This window comes from Phocoena phocoena, chromosome 6 (assembly GCF_963924675.1).
Source record: "Phocoena phocoena chromosome 6, mPhoPho1.1, whole genome shotgun sequence".
NCBI lineage: Eukaryota > Metazoa > Chordata > Mammalia > Artiodactyla > Phocoenidae > Phocoena > Phocoena phocoena.
Genome location: NC_089224.1, coordinates 31,523,389 through 31,551,362, shown reverse-complemented (window position 1 = coordinate 31,551,362; position 27,974 = coordinate 31,523,389). Strand labels below are relative to the sequence as shown.

General features: G+C 36.6%; 1 protein-coding gene across 1 annotated transcript in view; it reads left to right on the top strand.

Annotated features, from left to right (window-relative positions):
* Window positions 1-27,974, top strand: part of NAA35 (N-alpha-acetyltransferase 35, NatC auxiliary subunit) — an 87,477-nt gene that overhangs the window by 38,756 nt on the left and 20,747 nt on the right. Inside the window, exons 12-14 of the mRNA XM_065878767.1 lie at window positions 15,089-15,267; window positions 20,956-21,015; window positions 24,326-24,432. Coding sequence (XP_065734839.1) covers window positions 15,089-15,267; window positions 20,956-21,015; window positions 24,326-24,432 — 346 coding nt within the window. The remainder of the gene's footprint in view (window positions 1-15,088; window positions 15,268-20,955; window positions 21,016-24,325; window positions 24,433-27,974) is intronic.

Sequence of the window (27,974 nt, the reverse complement as noted above, 5' to 3'; positions counted from 1 at the left end):
ACAGAATTTTAGAAGCTGGAAAACAGAAGGACATTGAGCTGTCTGTCCACAAGTAACTGAGTTCTTAGCCACTGATAGGGAGAGTCAAGATACAGTCCAGTTTATACTGCAGACCTCTGAAGGGCCTCATTTTTAGTATACCACGTACCTCTAAAAATGAGGATGAGAATTAATGGTGATGAGAACTGGTTGAAAACTGTTTAGAAACAGAGATTTCCTCCCCATTTTCTCCATGGTAACATTCCTGAGCCTCAGAATACTAAAAGTTTATTCTCTGGAATAGGGGAGCAGAGAGATTCTGAACTGAGAAGATACCAGACACTGTTGAATGGTACACATTATGGGGAGCTAAGTGGTAATTTAAAAACTTATTGTAACACCTGTTCTCCCCTTTCCTGCACACCACGTGAAGCTCTAGTTGTTTTTCCTGCCTACTCAGCTTCCAAAACAGTGCAGCCTGGCTATTGCACTTCACCTAAGAATTTGGAAGACCCTTAGGGAAATCTGGCAAACCCAAGAGATGGAGAAAAACATCAGCAAAATCTAAATTTATTGGTATTAGCAGTTCTCCTGATAAAATGGTTTGGTAGAAAAGCCTAACCTAATTCATAGAGCTCTTAATGAGGTTTTGGTCCTTTAGTTTCAAGCCCGAGTATATAGTCATGGGTGGAAATGTCTAGGCTATAAAAAAGGCCAAAACAGGCAAGCAAACAAAAACCTTTAAAAAAAAATGAAAAAAAAATAATGCATATATAAAACAAAAATAAGATGTTATAAAAAAAGGGAAAAAAGAGTATATTTGAGGTTCACAATATAAGAGCAGAAATCATTCAAAAATAGAAAATATAGAACATAAAGTTGAGGAAATCTTAGAGAAAGTAGAATAAAAATGAACAGGTTGAAAATAAGGAGGAAAAAAGTAAAAGTACTATAGGATCAGTCCAGAAGGTCCATTGTCTAATAAAGGTAAATAATAAATAAACAAGATAAATGAAGGATAAATTGATAAAAGTTTTTCCGGAAATAGAGATCAGAAAATAGAAGCAAAAAAAAATATCACTTGATCATTTAAGAAGATTTCCTGGAAGGAAATGAAGCAAATAACCAGGTTAAGAGGGCCAGTTAAGAGTTACCCAGCACAATTAGGATGAAAGTAGACCTCTATCAAGGCATATCATCATGAAATTTTAGAATAGTGGGGAAAAGTAGAAGATCCTAAGAGATTTGAAAGGGAAAAGCAAGTTGCACACACAGAATCAAGACAATGTAATCAAACTTCGACAACAGGAATGGAAGCTAGAAGTTAGTGGAGCAGAGAACAAAGTTGAAGTAGTCACACTTCTTGATTTTAAAACTTACTGCAGTGCTACATTAATCAAGAGAGTTTGGAACTAGCATAAAGATAGACATAGATTAGTGGACTAAAATTGGAAATCCAAAAATGATCCCTCATGTTTGTGGTCAGATGATATTTGACATGAGTGCCAAGACAATTCAATGGGGAAAGAAAAGTATTTTCAACAAATGACACTGGGACAATTGGATAACCACATGCAAAAGAATAAAGTTTGGTACCCTCCCCAACCCCCTTTTCACATCATAAACAAAAATTAACTCAAAATGGATCAGTGACATAAATGTAAGAACTAAAAATATGAAACTCTAAAACCTAGACATAAACCTTAAGAATCAATAAAAAGAAAAATTAAGTCAATGAAAAAATAGGCAAGGGATCTATATAAATTAGACATTTCTCTGAATAAGATTTACAGATGGCCAATAAGCATGTGAAAAAATAGATGTGCCATGGGAAATGCAAATCAAAACGAAAAGATACCACTTCCCAACCACTAGATGGCTGTAATCAAAAAGACAGGTAGTAACAAGTGTTGGTGAGGTTATGGAGAAACTGGAACCTTCATACACTGCTGGTGGAAGTATAAAATAATGCAACTGCTTTGGAAAACAGTCTTGCAGTGTCTCAAAACGTATAATGTAGATTTATCACATGACCCAGCCATTCTAATATTAGGAGTATATATACACCCAAGAGAAATGGAAATATATGTCTATACAAAGAGTTGTACATTAATGCTCACAACACTATTATTCATGATAGCCAAAAGGTGGAAACAACCCAGATGTCCATCAACAGATGAGCAGATAAATGCTGTGCATCCATGCAATGGAGTAGCATTTGGCAATTAAATGAAGTACTAATATCTGCTACAACATGGAGGGACCTTGAAAACATGCTAAGTAGAAAAAGCCACTCACAAAAGATCGTATATGATTTTCATTTTTATAAAACATCCAGAGTAGGCAAATCCAGGGAGACAGAAAGTAGATCAGTGGTTGCCTAGGGCTGGAGGAGGGTGGGAAGAAGGAGGACTGCTAATGTATATGGAGTTTTTTCTTAGGGTGATGAAAATGTTCTGTTTTTCATGGTGGTGGTGGTTTTATAACTCTGAATATACTAAAAAACTATTGTACACTTTTAATAGATGAATTATATGGTATGTTAATTATATCTCAGTAGAATTGTGATTAAAAGGAAAGCAGTGGACCGGTGTTTTCAGAATTTGGGGGGGAAATGGTTTCTAATCATTGAATCCTTTTCCAAAATTATCATTTAATTGTGAAGAAAGATAATTTCAGGTATTTAAAATCTTACAAAATTAATCTCCCCAAAAGTTTTTCAAGGCTACTGGAATGTGCTCCATTAAAACAAGGGAGTAAATCAAGGTAAAGGAAAGTATGGAGTTTAAGGAATATAAGAATCCAGCATAAGAGAATAATGAAGGAAATCATAGGGTGATAGTGCAGCAAGATCATAAGATACTATATATCAGAGCATAATACATGGAGGACAAGTCCAGACTGAACAAAGTCACAAGGCTTGAGGGTAGATGGCGCAAAGTAGATACAAGATCTGTTGTCACCAATGAAATTGATACAATAGCTGTTCTCTTTAATGTAGAAAAAAGAGATTTAGAGAATTGGCAAAGGATTTGGGGTCGAATTAAAGTGTTAAGTACAGGGCTTCCCTGGTGGTGCAGTGGTTGGGAGTCCGCCTGCCAGTGCAGGGGGCACGGGTTCATGCCCTGGTCCGGGAGGATACCACATGCCGCGGAGTGGCTGGGCCTGTGAGCCGTGGCCGCTGGGCCTGCGCGTCCGGAGCCTGTGCTCCGCGGCGGGAGGGGCCGCAGCAGTGAGAGGCCCGCGTACCGCAAAAAAAAAAAAAAAAAAAAAAGTGTTAAGTACATACAAACAAAGCAAACAAAAAGTAAGAAGTGATTAACTTCAGAATATATGTGAAAGTAAAACTTATTTCCATGTTTGCGAAAGTTATCCATGGCCCAAATATGAATGTAATTTACTTAATCATAATGGTGCTGAACATTGATTATAATCAAAATTTTGATCTGTGTTGGAGGTGAGAGGACAGAAGTGTATATATGCGTATAATTTATATGTGCTTATAGCTGCTACTTCATATCTTTTTCATTATCTCTTTTTTACACATATCATCTCCTTTTGAAGCTGGAGTAAGTCAGATAACGTGTAAAACTGAAAAAATATGAAGTAAGTAGCACTATAAATTTGGTGATATGGAGGTAAATACCAAAAGAGCTAAGAAGAAGTGGAAGACATTGCCTCTGGGAAGAGAGGAAATAATGGAATTGGCAGGAGAGGGTGGACAGAAGATTGTTAGTTTTAATAAAAACCTTGTTGAGCTCTTTGATTCTTAAATGGTATGCATTTATGACTGAGTAAAAGAAACTAAATTAAAAGTTAATGTGAATTAAAAGTAGATTAAAATATAGTTTAGAATTATGATGGTTTATTGTCTGGTAGACAATAGGGTTAAATAACAAAAGGGTTAAATAACCCTTTAACCTCCTAAGGGCTGTACTTGGTGCTAAAGCAGAAATTATGCTGCCTCAACCCAGTCAACTTCATATGCTGGTTTGACAGTGCACAGGAGAGGTGGGAACTGACTTCTTTTTAAAATCACCACCCATTAGAGAGGCCTATGTCATGAGGTACTAGTGCCAGGAACTTGAGATGGTTTTACTCTTTTAAAACATTTTCTTTTTACAAAAAATAAACATACATCCTCACACATGTGAGGGATATGTGTAATCTAGAGGACTTCTGGTTTTTGGAGTTAAAGATATTTCTGCTGCTTGCTTCTCTTGTCTACAACCAATTGAAAACTATAGGAATATGAGAAACAGAATCCTCTCAACTTCTTAAAAAATAGGAAACCTTTATAACCTTAAAAAAAAAGAAAAAAACAAACAGCCAAACACTGTAACAGTAGGACCCAGATGAGGGAGAACAAAACCCCACCCCTGACATAGCACCACACAATTGGGAGAGGACCCCCAATACTCAGGTTCTATCTAAGGAGTGAAGCATTTGGAGCCTACATCTAGCACCCCAACTTTGACTCCTTCCTGAGGGATAGGCTCCCAAAACACTTAGCTCTGAAAGCCAGTGGGGCTTGTGTCCATGAGACCTATAAGACTATGCCAACCAGAGGAGCAGTTCCTATTGGGAATGCAGTCACTTGCTATGACTGTCCCCACAGGGATCAGCTCGGAGGAAGCAGGCAAAATTGCCCATCTCCTAGTCTTTCCTTGAAAGAGGTTTATCTGTATACATTAAAAGCTGCTGTCTGAGGGCCAAGCATCTAATTTAGCAGACACTAGGGGCCAGCTGCCTGGCTTCTGCCTCCAGCCCACTCCAAGTCACCGGAATCTGCCTGGAAAAGTTTGTACATACATTTGCACCCCAGCTTTTGTGGCTTCTGCCTGAAGCATGGGACCCAGATCTGGCGGTGATAGCCAAAGAGGCTTCCACTCATGAGTTCCAGAAGACTATAGCAAAGAAGCATTTTTAAACTGACTCTACACCCCAAGGTTCAGCACAGAGAGCAAACGAAATAACCCGTCTTCCAGTCTTTCCCTGAAATAGGTTTAACTCTGTACTTTAAAAGCCGCTGCCTGCATGCTGGGCTTCTAATTTAGCGGGCATCTAAGGGCTACCTGAAATCTTCCCCAGAGACAGGGGAAGCCAGCAGGCATCTCTCCCACCTTCTCCCCATTAGCCTGCTCCAATAATAAAACCCACTTGACAGCGTCTCCCAAAAAAAAGCTTGTACACACATCTGGTGCCCAAGCTTTTGCAGCTGCCATCTGAGGGATGAGCCCCCAGGTCATCTGGCTCTAATGGCCAATGGGGTTTGTATTCAAGAGTCTTACAGGGCTTTATCAAACAAATAGTTGTTAATGAGTGTAGGAGAACCCTTCCCCATGGCCATGTACGAAGGTCCAGCAAAGAAGGATTAGGCAAAAACAACCTTCTCCCACTTTCTCCCTGGAAGAAGTTTAACTACATACTTATCCAGCTGCTCCCTGAGGGTCCAGCTTCTAAGCAGCATGCATCTAGGTTCTGATTGTGATCCTTCCCATTTGGACACTGATGGGTCTTGGCACACCCTCAACTACTGGGAGCCACTAAGAGCAAAGGAGGCGGCTTGGATGGTCACAAAACTTTGAGAGAAAACTAAGGCCTTGGTCTGGGCTGATTGACGAGGTCCATCTCTTATATGACAATATTCGTCTCCTACATGAGACCACTCCGTCAAGACTGGAAGATATGACTGTTTTATCTAATGCACGGAAACCAACAGAGAGTCAAGAAAAATGAAGAAACAGTGGAATATATTCCAAACAAAGGAATAAGGTAAATATCCAGAAACAGATCTTAATGACATGGAGATAAGTGGTTTACCTGATTGAGAGTTTAAAACAAAAGTTATAAAGATGCTCACCAAGGTTAGGAAGTAATGCATGAACAAAATAAGAGTTTCAACAAGGAGATAGTAAATATTAAAAAGTACACAAGAGAAATCACAGAGCCAAAGAATTCAAAAAATGAACTGAAAAATCGAGAGGTTCAACAGCAGACTAGATCAAGTGGAAGAAAGAGTCAGCAAACTTGACAGGGCAGTGGAATTCATTCAAACAGAGTAGGAAAAAAAGAGATAGATTATGGGATTTGTGGGACAACATCAAGAAGACCAATATGTGCATGATAGGGGTTCCAGAAGGAGAAGAGAGAGGAACAGGGCAAAAAGCATATTCAAAGAAATAATGGCTGAAAACTTCCCTAACCTGGGGAAAGAAACAGATATCCAGATCCAGGATGCTCAGAGAGTTCGAAAGAAGTTGAATCCTAAGAGACCCACACTCAAACACATTATAATTAGTCAAAAGTTAGAGACAAAAGCTTTTGACAATTGTCAAAAGTTAGAATCTTAAGAGCAGCAAAAGAAAAGCAACTGGTTGTGTGCAAGGGAACCCCCCATAAGACTATCAGTAGCTGTTTCTGCAAAAACCTTGCAGACCGGAAGGGAGAGGGATGATATACTCAAAGTACTGAGGGAAAACAAAACAAAAAAGCTGCTAACCAAGAATATTCAGCAGTTGTCCTTAAGAATTAAGGAAGAGAGAAAAAATTTCCAGACAAACTAAAGGAGTTCATCACCACTAGACTGACCTCACAAGAAGTGTTAAAGAAAGTTCTTCATTTGAAACAAAAGGACAGTAGTTAGTAACAGGAAAACATGCAAGTATAAAACTCATTGGTAAAGGTAAATTTATAGTTAAATTCAAAATAATTCTAATATTGTAATGGTGGCAGGTAGACCGTTTATATCTCTGGTATGAATGTTGAAAGACAAGTATTTAAAAAACTATAACTGCAGTCATTTGTTATTGGATACACAGCATAAAAAGATGCAAATGGTGAAGTCAAAACCATAAAATGTGGGGGGAGGGAGCTTTTGTATGCATTTGAAGTTATTATCAACTTCAGATAGACTGTTATAAATATGTTTTATGCAAGGCTCATGGCAACCACAAAGCAGAAGCCTATAGTAGATATGCAAAAGGTAAAAGGGAAAGGAAGCATACCAGTACAGAAAATCATCAAATAATAAAGGAAGAGAGCAAGAGAAGGAAAAATGGAACAAAAGAATTGCAAAACAACCAGAAAACAATTAACAGACAGGAAATGGTAAATCCATACCTATCAATATTTATGTTAATTGTAAATGGGCTAAATTCTCCAATCAAAAGACATAAAGTGTAGATAAAGGTTTGTCAGTTTTATCTTTTCAAAAAATTAGCTCTTAGTTTTGTTGCTCTTCTATTCTTTTTCTTTCTCATTTATTTCTACTCTGATCTTTTATTTCCTTCCTTCTGCTAACTTGAGCTTAATTTGTTCTTTTTCTAGTTCATTGAGGTGTAAAGTTAGGTTGTTATTTGAGATCTAATTTCTTAATATATGCATTTATCACTATAAACTTGCCTCTCAGAACCGCACTTGTAGTATCCTATAGCTTTTTGTATGTTGTTTTTTTTTAATTTTTAATTTCTTTCAAGATTTAAGAAAAATTTCTCCTTTGTTTTCTTCTTTGACCCATTGGTTGTTCAGGATTGTGTTGTTTAGTTTCCACATATTTGTAGATATTCCAGCTTTCCTCTTCTTGTGTTCTAGTTTCATACTATTGTGGCCAGAAGGGATAGTTGGTGTGCTTTCAGTCTTAAATTTGTTAAGAGTTGTTTTGTGTCATATCGTATGTTCTATCATGGAGAATGTTCAATGTGCCTTTTTTTTTTAAATATTCTTTGGCTGCGTTGGGTCTTCGTTGCTGCGCATGGGCTTTCTCTAGTTGCGGTGAGCGGGGGCTACTCTTCATTGTGGTGCATGGGCTTCTTATTGCAGTGGTTTCTCTTGTTGCAGAGCATGGGCTCTAGCGTGCAGGCTCCAGTACTTGTGGCTCATGGGCTCTAGAGTGCAGGCTCAGTAGTTGTGGCACATGGGCTTAGTTGCTCCACGGTGTGTGGGATCTTCCTGGACCAGGGCTTGAACCCGTGCCCCCCTGCATTGGCAGGCGGATTCTTCACCACTGTGCCACCAGGGAAGTCCCTCAGTGTGCCTTTGAGAAGAATGTGTATTCTATTGCTTTTGGATGAAACATTTCATATATGTCTGTTAGCTCCATCTGGTATAATGTGTAGTTTAATTCCAATGGTTTGTTTTTTTTTTTTTACTGATTTTCTGTCTGGGTGATCTATCCATTGTTGAAAATGGGATATTGAAGTCTCCTGGTATTATTATTTCCCTTTTTAGAGCTCTGAATATTGGCTTTATTTTTGTGCTCCTGTGTTGGATGTATAAATATTTACGTTTGTTATATCCTCTTGATGAATTGACTGCTTTATTATGTAATAACTTTCTTTGTCTTTTGTCTGTTTGTCTTAAATTTGTCTACTTTGTCTTAAAGTCTATTTAATCTGGTATAAGTTTAGCTACTTCTATGCTTCTTTTGGTTTCCATTAGCATGCTTTTTCAATTAATGCTTTTTCTAGCTTTATTCACTATAGCTAAGGTACGGAAACAACCTAAGTGTCTATTGATGGATGAATGGATAACAAAAATACAATATATATACAATGGAATATTAATCAGCCTTAAAACAGAGGGAAATCCTCTTGTTTGTGACAACATGGATGAACCTGGAGGGCATTGTGCTAAGTGAAATAAGCCAGACAGAGGAAAACAAATACTGCATGGTATCACTTATATGTGGAATTTAAAAGAGATAAAGTTTAACTCATAGAAGCAGTAGAAACATGGTTGCCAGAGGCTGAGGGAAATAAGGAGAGGTTGGTAAAAGGGTACAGACCTTCAGTTAGAAGGTGAATAAGGTCTGATGATATGATGTATGAAATGGTGACTATAATTGATAACACTGAACTGTATAATTGAAATTTGCTCAAAGAGTAAAACTTAACTGTTCTCATCAAAGGAAAAAAATAAATATATGAGGTGATGGATGTGTTAAATTAACTCAGTGGAGGGAATCCTTTCAGAATTATACATATATCAAATCATCACATTGTACACTTTAAATATCTTACAATTTTATGGTCAATTATACCTCAATAAAACTGGAAAAAAATATAAAAAATAAAAGGAACTAGTACATCTTGGAGGAATGGGTGATTCCAGGGCTAGGACAGGGAAAGAACAAGATGAGCCTGGAATGTCTTATTAGCTGGAAGTGAGTAAATGTTCAGAGAATGATGGGACAGGTCAATTAAACACAGAAAACAGCTTGAATGGGCATTCACACAGTCCAAGTTGGGGACAACTTGAGCATCAAAATAAATAATTCTGATAGATCATAACCAATTGAATAAAAGAAGAAGCCATGGTTCCATACTGATATAAATAAATGAATTAATGAGTAGATAGTTTGATGATAATGAGCATACTTAGGTGTCCTTCCCCTGCACCCTAAATATTTATTAACTAAAAAGGGAAAAGGTAACAATAGTGAAGAAATCTGGCAGACACCAACTTAAGTGATCAAAGTTAACACCACTAGTAGTTAGTTAAAATCTCCACTTTGCTGATGGGTTGCAATAAGAACAATATAATGTCACTTCTTTTATAATCCAAAGGTTAACAATTTGAATCTAATCACAAGGAAACAGGAAAACCACATTGAAGGGCAGTATACAAAATTATTGGCGTGTTATTCTTCAAAGTTGTCAAAGTTATCCATAGAAGCCAAGCAGAAGAACTGCTCCAGATTGAAGGAGACTAAGAGACAATGAAAATAAATACAACTTGTGATTCTGATGTCGATTTGAAGCATATTATTGGTACAGTGTGCAAAACTTGAATGAGGTCTGAGCATTAGATGGTAGTAATTGTTCATTGTTAGTTCCCTAATTCTGATTGTTGAATCGTGAATATATAAGGGTATGTTTTTATAGGAATAACACTGCCATTGTATTTGAGAGTGATTTGGTATTGACTGCACTTGCAACTTTACTATAAGTTTGAAATTGTTTCAAAAGAAAAATCCATCTTAAAAAATAATGCAGAAAAGCAGATTAGCGCGTATAAAATGTTGATGTTTTGTTTACAAAAGTAACGTTGTTTGAATGGGCAAACAGTGGTATATCCATACAATGAAATGGTTTTCAGCAGTAGAAAAGATTGAATGTTGATGCACACAACATAATGGATAAATCATTGAAACATTATGCTGAAAGGAGTTAGATATAAAAGAGTACAGATTGTGTGACTCTTTTTGTATCAAAGTAGGAACAACTGATTTATTCATGGAGGAAACAGTGCCATGGTTGCTGGGCATGGGAGTGACTGGCTCCCTTTTGGGGAGATGAAAGGGGACCTTCTGGGGAGATGAAAATGTTGTATACGTTGATTGGGGTGGTAGTTACATAGTTGTATATATTTTTCAAAACAATGAACTATAAGCTTAATATTTGTATTGTATACCTCAATAAAGTTGAAAAAAAATATATATATATAAATAACCACACATGAAAGAAGCTTGTAGTAGTGGTTAGTTCTCAAGAGATTAACTAGTCACAAGTGAGCAGGAGATTTGCTTTTCTTTGTACCTCCTTTTGTTGCATTTGCAACTTTTTAAATCTGTTGCATGGATACCTATTCAAAAATACACACCAAAGAAACTCCAAACTTTATAGATGTGTCTGTAATATCATTTATATGCATATTTTATTGCTTATATAACTTACTGTGACCAGTGATTAGGATACAATATTCATTGAGACTATGCTTTTTGAGGTTAACAGTTGTGGTTAAATACCTTTTTATAACGTGTGTGTGTTGAAATATTTATAACATGAAATTTGCCATTTTAACCATTTTTAAATGTAGAATTCAGTGGCATCAAGTACATTTACATTGTTGTGAAACTGTCACCACTGTCCGTATCCAGAAATTTTCATCTTACCAAACTGAAACTCTGTACTCACTAAATAATAACTCCCCATTTCCCCCTCCTCCAGTCCCAGACAACCAACGTTCTACTTTCTGTCTCTATGAGTTTGACTACTCTAGGTACCTCATATAAGCAGGATCATACAATATTTGTCCTTTTGTGTCTGGCTTCTTTCACGTAGCATAACTTTATAACATTTTATAAAGGGAAATCAAGTAGCCAAGAAGTGTAGTATAATATAACAAAACCTCAGCAGCTTCTGCATTGTTTTCTAGAATTCCTTCCAACTTCAGGGCATCTAAAACTTATTTCAATAAGTCTAACTGTAAATTGCCTAACTTGGGAGAGATGTATTATCCAAAAACGATATAATGTCTCTATCTCTTTTGACTTACACACTTCCAAATCTTTAATTTTGGCATCTAATTAATTTTAGAATAACTTACTTTGTTAAGTTAAATCAAAGCACATTGTTACTATAAATCTTTTATCCAAGGACCTTGTGCTGTTTGTAATACTTTTCTGCTATTGATAATGAAGGTCAGTTATCTAGCAAGAACTTTAGTAACTAAAACACTCTAAACCAATGTGCCATAATATTTTGAATATAGTAATTATATGTTATTATTGTATACTTAAAAGAGTGCTAGTGTGAAGGGAAAATCATTTTATTTGGCATTGAAGAATTTTATGTATTTTTAACTGGAAAACCAAGACAATTTTTGTACACCTATAGACTTGTAAAGTCAGAAGAGAGTCTAGAAGTTGTCTGATCTGTATCCAGTTTAATTCAGGAAATCTTTACTGAGCGTAGCACACAATGGGTAGAAAGTGATGTGAATTAGCATCTTTTCTAGGCTCATTTAGTAAGGACTATTCAGGTTATTTTAATATAAGACAGTCTTGAGATAAATTGTGTGATAGAGATATATGAAATTTAGTGGGAATATGTTAGACTGGTTTATTCTGGGAGGGCTTGTGTGGTAAAGCTGTCTTTAACTTTTTGTAGTTTGTGTTGCCATGAAATCAGATGCAAACTCCTGCCTGGCTTTTATCCCCACTCCTCCTTAACTCTTCTATATCCTGAATAACGGCTTTGATCTCTTATTATATTTCAGTTCTTATGCTCTTTTCTAGTTAGGCAAGTTACTATGTCTTGTATAGGATGGTTACAGAGTCCTTAGGCATGAGATTCAAGAACAGCTGAGACTTAAAAATAGCTACTAGGATGAGACTTAAAAATAGCTACTAGGAACCACTTTAGCACTTAACCATTTACAAAGACTATGTCCAGAAAAATGTAGGGGGGAAATTTAAATGTGTGTAGAAAATAGAGAGAAACATGTAGATGACTTCTAACTGTTGTGCCTAGGGATTTTGTCCTCACTCTATTTATATGCATCTATTTTTTTTTTTTTTTTTTTTTTTTGCGTTATGCGGGTCTCTCACTGTTGTGGCCTCTCCCATTGCAGAGCACAGGCTCCGGACGCGCAGGCTCAGCGGCCATGGCTCACGGGCCCAGCCGCTCCGCGGCATGTGGGATCTTCCTGGACCAGGGCATGAACCCGTGTCCCCTGCATCAGCAGGCGGACTCTCAACCACTGCGCCACCAGGGAAGCCCTATATGCATCTATTTTTACTTTTGAGTTCAGAGAAATTATGACTTGGAAAATTGCAGCTCCCTAAGGGAAAAAGAAAAACAGCCATATTATCTGTCTTCCAGGCCTTTGATATGCTTGGAATACTTTGTCCTGACTAATATTTTATCCTTTAACTAAGTTATCATTTAGGTCTTTTTTAAAAAATTTTATTTATTATTTTTGGCTGCATTGGGTCTTTGTTGCTGTGTGCTGGCTTTCTCTAGTTGCGGCGAGCAGGGGCTACTCTTCATTACAGTGTGTGGCCTTCTCATTGCAGTGGCTTCTCCTGTTGCAGAGCATGGGCTCTAGGCACACGGGTTTCAGTAGTTGCAGGCACATGGGCTCAGTAGTTGTGGCACACGGGCTGTAGGGCACATGGGCTTCAGTAGTTGTGGCGCACAGCCTCAGTAGTTGTGGCACACGGGTTTAGCTGCTCCGAGGCATGTGGGATCTTCCAGGACCAGGGATTGAACCTCTGTCCCCTGCATTGGCAGGTAGATTCTTAACCACTGTGCCATCAGGGGAGTCCCCATTTAGGTCTTTTCTTAGACTTCACTTCTTTGAAGTCTTTCATCTAATTTTTACATGGATAAGACGCTCCTCTGACATCCTGAGCTTATCCTCACTGAATTATACTTGCATCTTGTGTTCATCTAGACCAGTGTTTCTCAACTGGGGCTTCCCAGGGACATCGGGCAATGTCTGGATCCATTTTACAGTTAGGAGGTTGCTACTGGTATGTAGTGGGTCGAGGTCAAGGTTGTTGCTAAACATCAGCTGTGCAGAACAGCTGAGTTTCAAAAGTTAATGTTGTTTTATATTGCACTTTTTTGTTTGTATAAAATTGAAGTCAGAATATATTGTGTTTGTTATCCATTTCCCATTAATATTTACTTCTTTCCATGGTAATATAAATTTTCATGAGTGTATTATTATGTATTTATCTTCTACTTGTGGTTTAAAGCCTAAAAATAGATTTATTAAGAGTAAATGCATATTCCTGGGTAATAATTTTCCATGCATATTAGAATACTTTCAGAGAAAATCAGTGTAATGGACTATTTAAGTATCTGGATTCTGTGAGTTTATCATTAAAGTCTGAAATGTATTCATGTTAATATGGTAAAGAAGCTTCTTACAGCATCGTTACTACTACTTTTACCTTAGTTCTAAATGAAGTATTATAGATCAGAAATTCAAATTATTATAGTGGTGGCAGTCTTTCATTTTATTTTGAGCATGCATATCTTGTCATTCAGCAAACAAGTATCCAGTACATGTTATGAGCCAGGAATTTGGTGTTTGGGATCCAACCCTGTTCTTGCTTTCAGAAGAACTCAGAGAGAGAGACAAATGATGTAATCCCACACAGACAGTATAGTAGTATATATACAAAGAACATTGTATATACATCATTGGGAGGAACAATGATGAGAGAGAATTCAAGCTATATCAAGTTCAGGCTAAGAACAAGGGTGTAGGTTTTACAGGTAGAGAGAATAGTTTGTATAAGCAAAGAGGCATAAAAGGACATGATACTTGTAAGTCACTGTGCTTGCTTATATCTTATAGTACTTAGGGAATAGGAAGTATTAGATGATTTTCAGACAAAGGTAAAACCATGACTCTTATACAGATATAAAAGTGAACATGTGTTAAGAAACTCATTCAGTGACACAACCAGACATGAAAAGTTGTAAAACACACATTTATATGGAGTAGTGGAATATTGAAATAAATTATAAATGGAAGCAAAACATTTTTCTATAGAGTATAGAAGAAGTCGGTTGAATCTCTACCAGACAGAACAGAATTTCATGTTTATCAGTTACCTACAATTTCTAGATTTGTAAAATAGGTCCCATAGAGTCAGTCTGACAATGCATACTCCATTGGAGTACAGAATTTTTTTCTATAAAAGTGGCAGGAAATTTCAAGTTGAGAAAGACTTAGTTTGGAGCTTTCTACTATTGTGAAAAGTGAGATCACCAGAGGACAAAGAATGGAAGAGAGGAACTCACCCTCAGGTCTCTTGTGATATGTCATTTTCATTGTGAATTTCTGGAATTACATCTCAGTGCAAAATGCATTCCAAACTAATGGGATTGGGATGAGGACTGTTTTCCTCTGCCGCTTTACATTACTGTGTAGTTGAGTGTGAGTTGATTCTGCAGTTCAGAAAATGAAGGGAAGACAAGCCTATGTTTGTGTTCCCGTTTGAAACATTTCTTCACAGTCTCATGGTTAATACAGCATTGCCCTTTTATTTATTCTGAGAGAATATGTTAACTCTGTTTTATCCCATTCTTGACTTGGAGTTAATTTTGAGGTAGAAACCTCTCTCTGTCACCACTACCACCACCATGTCGGGAGGAAGTACGATTTTAGGTTATTAAATCTGCTTATCTCATTTTTAAAATGTGTGTGTGTAGATACATTAATTGTAAATTATAAAATCCATTTAGAGAATATTGTGATTAGAATTCAGAGATGCTTTTGAAACTGGCCTTTTTCTTTTTATATTTAGTAGTATTTGAGGTTTAAAATTCAGAGAAATGTTGAAAATGTTACCTTTGTTTCTTTTTAGATCATCCCATTATGATGGGTTTTGAGCCTCTTGTTAACCAGAGACTACTTCCACCCACCTTCCCTCGATACGCAAAAATAATAAAGAGGGAAGAAATGGTCAACTATTTTGCAAGATTAATAGATAGAATAAAAACTGTCTGTGAGGTGGTCAATTTAACAAATTTACATTGTATCCTGGTAAGTACAAATCTCTATTCTGGAATGTAACTTTGATTTAACAACAGAATAGTTTATTACTTTTTGGAGACTGACCATCCCAAGGGTAAATAATGCTGCTCACCTCTTATCTGTGATATCTGGAGAGTTAAGTCGTGTGTGTGTGTGTGTGTGTGTGTGTGTGTGTGTGTGTGTGTACTTTTTGTATTTAATCCTCATAAGGATTTTATACTATCCATTCTAGAGATTAAGAACCTAAAGTGTGGAAGAAGTTAGATAATTCACCCAAGTTTTAAGAATGGGGCTTTGAATCGTCAATTCTGTGTTCAGAACCTTTTATATAAATAAATGTCTGTGTTTATGCATGCAGGTATACATATACACGTACATATATATGTGCATATGTATAAATATTTTTTCATATAAAAATTGGATCATGGTATTTGGTAACTTGCTTTTTTTCATCACTAGTCTATACCACGAACATCTTTTCGTGTCAACAAATATACATATTTCTGCATTATTTTAATGGCTACATGGTATTGCATTGTAAGTATATACCACAGATTTTTTTAGTCCATTCACGTTGAATTACATTTAGGTCATTTTCAGTGTTTTACACTTATAAACAATACTAAGATGAACATCTTTGTAGGTAAATCTTTATATCATGTGCTTCCTTACCCCTTAAGATAAATTGCTAAACAGTGAAGTTATTGGGTAAAAGAGTATGTACACTTTTAAGCTAGCATATTTTGGATTAATCTTTTTTATGGGTTAAAATATAGAAACACAAGATTTATTTGGGGAATGTTAAAACATTCAGAGATGGAGTTTTATTAATTGGTAAGGCTATAATGACATATACTTCAATTAGGAAGGTAAAAAACGGGCAAAAAAAATAGTGTTATTTAGACATTAGTACACTAATTAATTTTGCATGACTATACATATATATGCATTTGACTGTTGCTCCCCCTCAGTGTTGAGGTACATAATTTCTAGCCCCATGTCATTTCCTCTGTGAAGTCTTCCCTTTTGGTTTCAGGTTGCTTCTGTACCTGTGTTACTTGAGATGACAGATTATCTAGTTTATATTCCTAGAATTTAGCAGCAGCCTCGGGGGTATAATTGATAAATGGTCAATAAAGATTTGTGCTTCTGTTACACTCTTTCTTATAGTAACTTTTCCTTCTTAAAAAATTTTTTTTTCTTTTCTTTTTTACATTTATTTATTTTTTATTCATTTATTTTTGGCTGTGTTGGGTCTTTTGCTGCATGTGGGCTTTCTCTAGTTGTGGTGAGCAGGGGATACTCTTCATTGCAGTGTGCGGCTTTCTCATTGCTGTGGCTTCTCTTGTTGTGGAGCACGGGGTCTAGGCGCACAGGCTTGAATAGTTGTGGCACGTGGGCTTCAGTAGTTGTGGCTTAAGGGCTCTAGAGTGCAGGCTCAGTAGTTGTGGCGCATGGGCTTAGTTGCTCCGCAGCATGTGGGATCTTCGTGAACCAGGGCTCGAACCCGTGTCCGCTGCATTGGCAGGCGGATTCTTAACCACTGCGCCACCAGGGAAGCCCTCCACTAATTATCATTAAAGCCCAGCTTAAGTCTTTGTTCCTTAGTGAAACTTTCACTGATTATGCCTCTATTCCCTCCTTTTGTGTTTCCTTTCTTTTTAGTAGTTTTTCCTTATTCTGTCATAAGAATCATAGAGTCTTAAGAGTAAAAAAGATTATATGCACAAGCCAGTTCATTTTGCAGTTTATTGTGCAGCTAAACACACTAAGGTTTACAGGGCTTTATAACCAAATTAGATGGTTAGTTAGTGTTATAAGAGAATTAGAATAGAGATTTTATTGTTCTTCTCCATTTGCTTTTCTAATCCTTAATTGATACATGAATATATATTTGTGTTCACTAGATTAATTGTAGGATTTTAGAAAAGGAGATCAATGTGAATTGGAATAAGAAAGTATAATGCAACGGTTGGAACTTGATATTCTGGCAAAAGATTATGGATTGCCTTGTCAGGGGCGGGGTGAATGCATAATGACACGTCATAATAGAGGGGAGCTGGCGGAGCCAGGCCTGGACTGCTGTCACTGGACATGAAGAAGGCATAGTAATGGAAGAATTTGGATCTCTGAAAGACTTGAGACAGAGTGGTAGTGGGGGGAGTGCAGGAGGGGCCACGAGTAGAGAAAAAGATTAAAGTTATGGAAGATAAGGGACCAAATAGTCTGGTGGATCTGCATAGGAAACCTGTTATTATTAGGATAAAGTGCCAGGTTCTAGAGAGCGCTTCTACATATCAGTAAGATAAAAATAAGCATCCCAATGAAAAATTGGGAAAGGACACGAGCATACATATTTAAAAAGAAATAAACATGAAAGATGCTTAACCTTACTAGTAATTAAAGAAATGCGATTTGTAACAGCTAGATTGAAAAGTATAATAATATATAATGTTGGTAAAGGGAAGTACTCATTCTCTTATACTCCAGTGGCTGTCTCTCTCAAAAGTCTTAAAAATGTGTATACTTGGCCCAGAAACTCTCCTTCTAGACATTTAGAATAAGAAAAAAGGTGTTTGTTGCATCATCCTTTGCAATGTTCAAAAACTAGTAACAGTTTAAATACTGAATGGTGTCAATATCCATTCTGTGGTATGTTTACAATGTATGTCACAGAGCCATTAAAAAATATGTTATAGAAAACTATTGACATGGGAAGTATTGACATTGGGAAATGTTTGTGAATGTCAAGTTATGTTTAATGTTCTTTTTTAAAATATACATTTATTTATTTATTTATGTGTCTTCATTGCTGCACGCGGGCTTTCTCTAGTTGTGGCGAGCAGGGGCTACTCTTTGCTACAGTGCATAGCCTTCTCATTGCTGTGGCTTCTCTTGTGTGGAGCACAGGCTCTAGGTGTGCAGGCTTCAGTAGTTGTGGCATGCGGGCTCAGTAGTTGTGGCTCATGGGCTCGAGAGCTCAGACTCAATAGTTGTGGCGCATGGGCTTAGTTGCTCTGCGGCATGTGGGATCTTCCCGGACCAAGGCTTGAACCCATGTCCCCTGCATTGGCAGGCGGATTCTTAACCACTGTGCCACCAGGGAAGTCCCTGTTGAAAGTTTTAAAATATATTTTTTATATATGTTGTTGCACACAGAAAAGATATTCAGAGACAAAGTCAAATTCAACCAAATTCTTTCTCAAAAGATTAGAATAAAAAATACCAAAATATTAATTATGACTGTTTATAGATAGTGGAATGCTATATGATAGTTTTGTTTTTTGCATTTTTCTGCATTTTCAAAGTTTTTGGTATTTTGCATATAGGGCAAAAACCAGTGGTAAGGGGGAGGATAGTGACACTAGTAAAGGGAAACTCATAGTTTAGGAACCCATAAGATGATACTTTTGACAGCTGTGGATTAAGAAGATATACATAGTTTAAATGAGGTAAATAGTGGACTTTATAGACTGTATCCTGTTAGGGATGTATACTAGCAATAAGAAATTGAGTACAGATGAACTGTGATAGCAAGTACAGTATATGTACATTCATCAGTTCAACCAACATGCTTGTTTTGTGCTAGGTGCTGTGCTATGGCTGGTATACAGTGATGAGCAAAAGCATATCATCCATCCTGTCATAAGGCTTACAGTGTAGTATGAGATAGAAATTGATCAAATAATCATAAAAATGATTATAGAATTACAAACCAGTGTAGGGAGTATGAAGCAAAGGAACTAGAACATATAGCGTATAATGAAGGAACTGACCTAAATGATCAGAGAAGTCTTTCTTAAAGAAATGAAGGTAAAGCTAAGATCTAACAGTTAGGTGAACATCATTTGGGACAGTAGGGGGACAGTTCCAGGTGCAGGAAGCTGAATGCTCCTCCATGTGATGGGAAAGAACATGATACATTTGAGAAACTAAAAGAAAAGTAGCAGAATGGAGCATTGAGTGATGGGGATGGCGGATTTGGTGAGGCTAGAGAGGTAGGCAGACCAGACAAGGCCATTTAAGCAACATTAAGGATTTCTATCTTTTCACAGAGCAAAGGAAAACCATTAGTTTTATCAAGAAAGATCAGTGTGTGTGGGGGGGACAGTGACATAATAGGATCAAGAATGTGCAAAGATGTGGCTGCATTGTAGAGAAAGGATTGGAAGGGACTAGAGTAAACACAGTGTGATAAATTAGGAAACCAGTACTGCAGTCCAAGGGAGGAGAAGATGGTAACTTGGACTAAAAGGATGGCAGGGAGATGGTGAGGTTGTCAGTGTTAGAGCTATGTGTAAGCTAAAATTGATAGAATATTGGTGATGTATTAAATATGGGGCATGAGAGAGCTCTGAGGAAGGTCTCTAGGCTTCTGTCTTGTAAGTCTACATACACGTTTGGTGCTGTACACTCAAAGGGGGATATTCTCAAAGGACCTTTCAGGGTCTTAGTGAAGTAAAGTTTGAGGTACCTTTAATATATTTAAGTAGAGATACTGGATAGTATTGGCTATATGGATAGAGTTTAGAGGTCTGTGCTTAGAGTTAAAATTTTAGAATTATTACAGTATAGATAGTAATCGAAGCATGAGTGTTTATGCTTCAAAATTTACGAGGAAAAAATATATAGGTTAAGAAAAGAAGGTTTTCTGGAACTAAACTTTGAACCTACAGAACAAACTGAGAAGTAGCCAGAGGAAGAAACATATGAAAGTCATTTAAAAGGTTTTTCAAGAAGGAAGTCACACTGCTGAGAGGTCAAGTGAAAGAGATGAATAAGGTCCAAAATCAATGTCCATTGGATTTAGTAATGGGGAACAAGTGGTGACTAGAGCAAAGAGCCAGGTTACATGTGTTGAAGGTGGATGAGAGTTGAGTTGAGTGAGTAGAGACAGTGGGTGCAGCCAACTTCTTCAGAAAGTTTGGCTGAGAAGGCAGCAGTTGAGAGGAAAATGTGACATCATGTGATGACCTTCTTTTCTTTTTAAAGTTGAGAGAAACTTGACTGTTTAAATGAAAATGGGAACGATCTGGTAGAGAGGACGAATTTTAATATCTAGGAGAGCAAAGTATGGATAATTGAAAGTGTGTAATGTTTGTGAAAAAGCCAGAAGGAATGGAGTCTTTAATACATCTGTTGTTAAAGTAGGCAAGGAAAGGATCTGTGTACAGATGGGGATACAACTAGAGGTTTAGAGGCTGAAATTGAGGGATTTTCTGTGGGGTAAATTGTTTTAATTTTCTTTGTAATGTGGAATAGTAGAATCTCTCTCTGGTGGAGAATATTCACTTTGAGGAGTGTGTGCAAGGTGTAAAAATTAATTATGAAAAAAGAGAATGTGAATTCAGTTAGCCTGGTTACTTGGTATTTATTTCTGTGAAGTAAATCTCTGTCATTAGTTAGTAAATTATTATTGATACTGTTATTTTCATGATGTACAAATTTAATATCGGTATCCACATAATACTGTTACTGGTAAGTTTGTTAAAAATAAATTTTAGGCTCCAGAATTATCCATTTTTCCATTCATACAATTAGACAATTCTTACAGAAATGATCTTTAGCTATCTTTCTTATTTTAACTTTGGTAGTGTATCATTCCCAGAAGGTCTAGTAAAAATTATACTCTGTATACAAACATTTTCAGCTTTTATTTAATCTATTAATGACACTTTTTTTCTGTGTATCTATTAGGATTTTTTCTGTGAATTTAGTGAACAATCACCTTGTGTTCTTTCAAGATCTCTATTACAAGTAAGTTCCACTTAGTATCAAAATATGTCTTTAAACATCAAATACTGTGTATTGACATCGTTTTATTGATGGATGGAACAAAAGGTAGATGCTTTTAAAGGCTATTCCACAGTTAGAGGTATATTTTTGTAACAGAAGTATTGACTTACAGTGTTAGACATTCATCAAGACCATATTCTGGGCCATAAAATAAACCTTAATAATTAAAAAAAAAATTGAAATCATACAAACTATGCTCTCTATTTTGGAATTAAATTAGGAATCAGTAACAGAAGTATCTGGAAAATTCTCCAGATATTTGGAAATTAACACACTTCTAAAGAACCCATGGGTTCTTTATTAACACACTTCTAAAGAACCCATGGTCAAAGAGGAAGTATTGAGGGTAATTGGAAAATATTTTGAACTGAATGAAAATGAAAATATCAGAATTTGTGGGATACAATTTAAGCAGTGTTTAGAGAGAAATTTATAGTACTAAATGTTCATATGAAAAAAAGGAAGAAAGGTCTGAAATTATAATTTAAGCTTCTATTTTAAAAAAATAGAAAAAGAAGAGCAAATCAAACTAGAAGGAAGCAGAAGGAAATAACAAAGATAAAAGCAAAAATGAGTAAAATAGGAAAGAGACAAACAATAGAGAAAATCATTGCAGCCAAAAGCAGGTTCTAAAATTGATGAACCTCTAACTAGATGGAACAAGAAAAAAAGAAGATACAGATGAATAATATCAGGAATTGCTACAGACCCTAAACAAATTAAAATGGTAATATGGGAATATTCTAAACAACTGTATGTCCATAAATGCAAAAACTTAAATGAGATGGACCAATTCCGTGAGGGACACTACCAAAACTCACTCAAAAAGAAATAGAAAATTTGAATAATCCTGTATCTATCAAAGAAATTGTGTTCATAGTTAAAAGCCTTCCAACAAAACTCCAGGACAATTCTATACACAGTCTCTTTCAGAAAATAGAAGAGACAAGGGCACTCATCATATGAAGACTGCATTACCTCTGTACCAAAACCAAACAAAGACATTTCAAGCTTAGAAAACTATAGACCTATATTCCTTATGAACATAGACATAAAAATCTTAAAGTATTATCAGATCAAATCCAGCAATATGTAAAGAAAGAATACATCATGACCAAGTGGGTTTTATCCCAGGAATGCAAGGTTGGTTCAGTGTTTAAAGTGTAATTTACCATATAATCTAAAGTCTCAATAGATTGAGGAAAACCATTTGACAAAACCAACGTCCATTCATGATAAAAACTCTCAGCAAAACAAGGAATAGAAGGTAACTTCCTTAATCTGATAAAGGGCATGTGCCAAACACCTATAGCTAATATCATACTTGATGACAAAAGATTAAATTCTTTCTTCCTGCTGGGAGGAAAGCAAGGATGTCCACTCTCGTCACTCCACTTTCACTCAACATAGTACTGGAAATCTTAGCCAGTGGAAAAAGGCAGGAAAAGAAATAAAAGGCATACAGTTGAGAAACTGAGAAATAATGTTTCTTTACAGACAACATGATTATCTATGTAGAGTACCAAGGAATCTGCAAAGAAGTTCCTAGACCTGGTGGATGAGTTTAACAGTATCACAGAATATGAGGCCAATTTACAAAAAGCAATTGTATTTCTATGTATTTGCAATGAACAATGCAAATCAAAAAATTTAAAACAGTACCATTTACAATAACATCAAGAATGGAATATGTAGGTATAAATCTAACACCTGTTTGGAGAACCTGTGTACTGAAAAACTACAAAGTACTGATGAAAGACATCAAAGGAGACTTAAATAAATGGAGAGATACATCTTGTTTGTGGATTGGAAGAATTGATATTTTTTTAAGATGTCAGTTCTCCCCAGAATTGATCTACAGATTCAGAGCAATCCCAAAATCATAGCAGAAATTTTTGTAGATGTCAACAAGCTGCTTCTAAAATTTATATGGAAAGGAATAGAAACTAGTACAGCCAAAAACAAATTTGTAAAAAAAAATAAAATTGGGGAACTCAGTACTACCTGACTATGAGACAGGTGTGCTGTTGGCAAAATGATGGACATGTGATCAACGGAACCAAGGGGAAAGTCCAGAGAAGTTCTGATCCTTAATTAGTCCTTTATTATGTAGTACTGTATGTGAAACCATAAAACTGTTAGAAGAAAGGATAGGAGAAAATTTTCGTGACTTTGGGAAAGGTAGAGAATTCTTAGGTATGACATCAAAAGCACAGTCCATTTAAAAAAAATGGCAAGTTGATAAATTTGAAACTTTAATTCTGTGGAAGACACTTAAGAAAATGAAAAGAGACTCTACAGAGTAGGAGAAAATATTTGCAGATCATGTCTGACAAGGGACTTGTATCGAGAACATAAAAAGAATTCTATAAATGTAACAGTAAGAAAACAGGGAAATGCAAATTAACACCACAATGGAATACCACTATCCACCTATCAGAATATCTTTAAAATAAAGCAAGAAGAAAGAACAAAACTGAAAATATCAAGCACTGGAGAGGATGCATTACTGATAGGAATATGAAGTGCTATAGCCACTTTGGAAAATGATGGCAGATTGTTACAAAAACAAATATGCAAATTTTACTCTTGCTTATTTACCCAAGAGAAGTGGAATCTGACATTCTCCTAGAAACCTGTATGCATGCCTGTGTTTAAAGCTGTTTGGTTCGTGATCACCAAAAACTGGAAACAACTCAGATGTGTTAGGAAATCAAGTAAGGTATAGTATAGTAAATATTCAGATACATTGAGATTGTTAAGGGCAGAAAATTAAATGTAAATTATTATTAAATAGTGTATTTCAATTTAATAATTTATTATTTTAACTATATTTTTCCAATTTCAGAAAGTTTGTATGTATTCCAAGGTGTTTATTAGAGATAAGGTTATAGACTGACTTGATATTTGTAACCATTAAATATTTCATAATTTATGAAACCCTTTCTTGTATATTAGCTCATTTGACATATTCAGACCCATCAGTTCACGTTTCACTAGTTCAATATTACTACTCTTGACCTGAGAGATTTTTTTCTGCACATTTTTTGTTCTCCTGCATCAGAATACACCTTAAATAGGGATTAATAAGTAGTACCCATTGTGGAGGCATTGTGGAAAAAGAAATTTTCCACCAACTTTTTACATTTTAATCTCTTTTGTATTCTGTGGCATTTATAAGAAGTATGTTCATGTCACAGTAATGACAACTACATGTACAATATGTCAAGATTGTGACAGCATTACTAATATATATAACATTTGTTTTAAGACCACTTTCCTGGTGGATAACAAAAAGGTCTTTGGAACCCATCTCATGCAAGACATGGTGAAAGATGCACTTCGGTCTTTTGTCAGTCCTCCGGTGCTCTCCCCAAAGTAAGTGTCATAAGACATTGTATAGCATGTGTGTTTCTTAAAAGCCCAAGTTCTCTGTGCTCCTTTATAGCAAAGACATAAAAACCGTTGGAATCAAGTCTCCACATGAAAAAATAACTCAATCATGTTAAAATTAATTGATTTCTGCCACATATTATTTAGATTTTTTAAAAATTTTATTTAAATTTATTTATTTTTGGCTGCGTTGGGTCTTCGTTGCTGTGCGCAGGCTTTCTCTAGTTATGGTGAGCGGGGGCAACTCTTTGTTGCGGTGCGCGGGCTTCTCACTGTGGTGGCTTCTTCTGTCGTGGGGCACTGGCTCTAGGTGGCGGGCTTCAGTAGTTGTGGCTTGCGGGCTCTAGAGCACAAGCTTAGTAGTAGTTGTGGTGCATGGGCTTAGCTGCTCCGCTGCATGTGGGATCTTCCTGGACCAGGGCTTGAACCCGTGTCCCCTGCACTGGCAGGTGGATTCTTAACCACCGTGCCACCAGGAAAGTCCCAATTTAGATTTAAATTGAGGTTTTTGTGAAGTTGATATTGGGTCCAGTACGAGAAGAAAAGCTTACAAGGAGTGATCAGAAATTCAGCAAGTTGTATTCACCCTTACTGTGTGCAAAGCACTGTGCTAAGTAGGCACTTCGGGGAAATAATTATGAAATGATAAGATTTCTTCTCAATAATCTGATCTAGATAGAAATAGAAAATGCAGATAATCGATCCTTAAATTATATTCTGGTAGAGTCACCTCCCCAAAAACATGCTGCCATAAAATGCTGGAAAGGATCGTTCGAGTTGGCATTTTGGAAAACAGTGCCAACTTTATTGGCATTTGCCTCAGGAAAGGAAGAAAGGAGATGTTATTTCTTAGGAAAGAAACCAGGATGTGTGAAGACATGGTGTTTGAAATTATATATTTTAAGAAAAGTTAGTGGTTCCGCTTTCAATTTGTTGAATAAATCGTGCCACATTTCACATAAAACTCTGGTAGCTTCCTGTCTTAGGTTGGTTCTCCAGAAGCTGACCCTGATACAAAGATTCATGTAAATGTAATTTAGAAAGTAATTCCAGGAAAACTTGCAGGGTTGCAGGCAGGTGGGACATAAAAAGGAAGAAAGCCACTTGAAGGTGTGCTTTACAGTTGGTAACTTTGGTTTGGTCCTGTCAGGGAGCCCTGGAGACTTGTGTGGATTATACCTCACAGTTGTCCTGTCAGGGACAAGGGAACCTGAGAATTTACATATCTGTCAGTTAATAACTGCCGCTGGGAGGCATCCTCAGTGTTGGTTACATTTCCAGTTTCATTGACAGTAAAGGCCAAAGTCCTTATTGTTGAACCCATGAGGCCCCATGTGCTCTGGGTTAGACCCCTGTCTTGGTGCCTCTCTGACCTCATCTCTTACCATTGTCCCCTCACCTTCTTTGCTTCAGCCACACTGGCCTCCTTGCTATTCTTGTAACTTAACTGTCCCTCTCTCACCTTACAGCGTTCACATACAATCTGGGGTAGAGGGTATTTTCCTCAAAACTCCCCAGGTTGACTCTCTCACTGCCTTAAGTCTATTCAGTGTCACCTCAGTGAGGGCTGCCCTGGTCAGTCAATTTAAAAAGTATAAACCTTCCCCATTCTCCCAACCTGCCCAGCACTCCATTTCTCTCTCTTGTAACAATTATCCTCTTACATACTATATGTAGAGGGGTTCCCAGACCCAAGCCCAGTGTGCGTGCATGCGTGCTTGTGTGTGTGTGTGTGTGTGTGTGTGTGTGTGTGTAGGCTTCCCTACAACAAGTAATTCTCAGATGCCAGCAGGGTGCCCAAGAATTCAACTCAATTCTGACACTTGTCTACCTGGAGATAGAATCAGATTCCATAGGTAAAGGGCTTGGTCCCATAAGACCACCCTCTACTTCCCAGGTTGTTACTTGTGCTTCTGACTGACCGACTGGCTACAAATTAGTGGTTCTGACCAACCCCTCCTCTGGTACAGTTAATTTGCTAAAATGACTCAGCTCAGGAAAAGCCATTTGCTCACTAGATTACCAATTTATTATAAAAAGATGTTAAAGGATACAGATGAAGAGATGCATAGAGTCTGAATGGTGGCACATGGAAGCATGTTCCCCAATGTGGAAGCTCTTGGAAAAGGGCCCCAAAGCTTTCCTTTTCTGGTTTTTATGGAGGTTTCATTAGATAGGCATGATTACTAAATCATTGCTGAGTGGTGATTGATTGAACCTCAAGCCCCTCTCCCTTTCCAGAAATCAGGGAGTGGGACCAAAAGTTCCAAGCCTCTAATCACAAGGTTCTGGTAACCAGCCCCCATTCTTAGGTGCACTCCAATCACCTCATTAACATAAGGAAAGACACCTTTATCACTCTCAACCCTTAGGAAATTCCAAGAGTTTCAGTAGCTGTGAGCCAGGAACTGTGATGAAGACCCAAATATATCTGAGAAATATATATCTGAATGACAAAATACATATTTATTATAAATCATATTGCACTATATAATTTGCTTGTTCATTATGATTACTTCTATAAGAGCCTGTATAATTCTTCATTATGTTTGTTTATTTCCACCCCCCATATATATAGAACTATATAAATTCCACAAGGTCAGCGCCTATAGTTTTGGCTGTTTGTTCACTGTTGTGTAGTAGGTGCTGGAACAGTGTCTGTCACACAGTAAGCACACTTTGTTGAATGAATGAATAAACAAAGAAATAAAAGTTGAACGGTTAGGATAGTTTGGGGTTAGAGTCCAGAAAGTTTTGAATCGTTTGGTAAAGTTTGGTCTTTATTTTATGGTCAGTGAAGAACTGATTGAGTTTTTAGGAGGGAATTGGCATAGTAAAATATGTATTTTTTAATTGGAGGCAAATTGGTAGTAATTAATGGAGGCAAAATGTTTAGCTAGGCTAATTCCGTTGTACAGGTGAGAGATGAGGAAGGATTAAACTCTGGGAATATAAAGGAGGAGACAGGTTTGAGAAACATTTCAGTAGTAAAATTTAACAGGAAGCTGATTTAATAGGGGAAGGAAAGCAGGGGGAAAGTAAGTTGATTTAAAACAAGAAACAGAAGCTGATTATATAAATAATACATGGCCACACTTGAAAATTTAAACATGGTAGAAAAGTATGTAGAAAACAGTAAAAATCAGCCAAAATCTTAACTCTGAGATAACTACATTTCGATGACCATCACCGTGGATATCTTTGTGTATAAAGACACACACATCTGTGACTTTATATATATTTGGGATCACATTAAACAGTTTGTTTTTATCAGGAACTTTTAAATTACTTTTTATGGATTGCTTTTTTAAATAAATTTTAAAATAAAAACTTTTAATCTTTTTTCCATTCAGAAATACATCATGATTTTATGTTTCGGAGTACCAATTAATTCTTTTTAACGGATGCCAAATGTTTCATAATATGAATGTATTTTATAGGGTGGGGTTACTGCGTGGGAGGACATGTGTAGTTTTAATTTTAATATAAGCAGATTGTATTCTGAAAGATTTCAACAATTTATATTT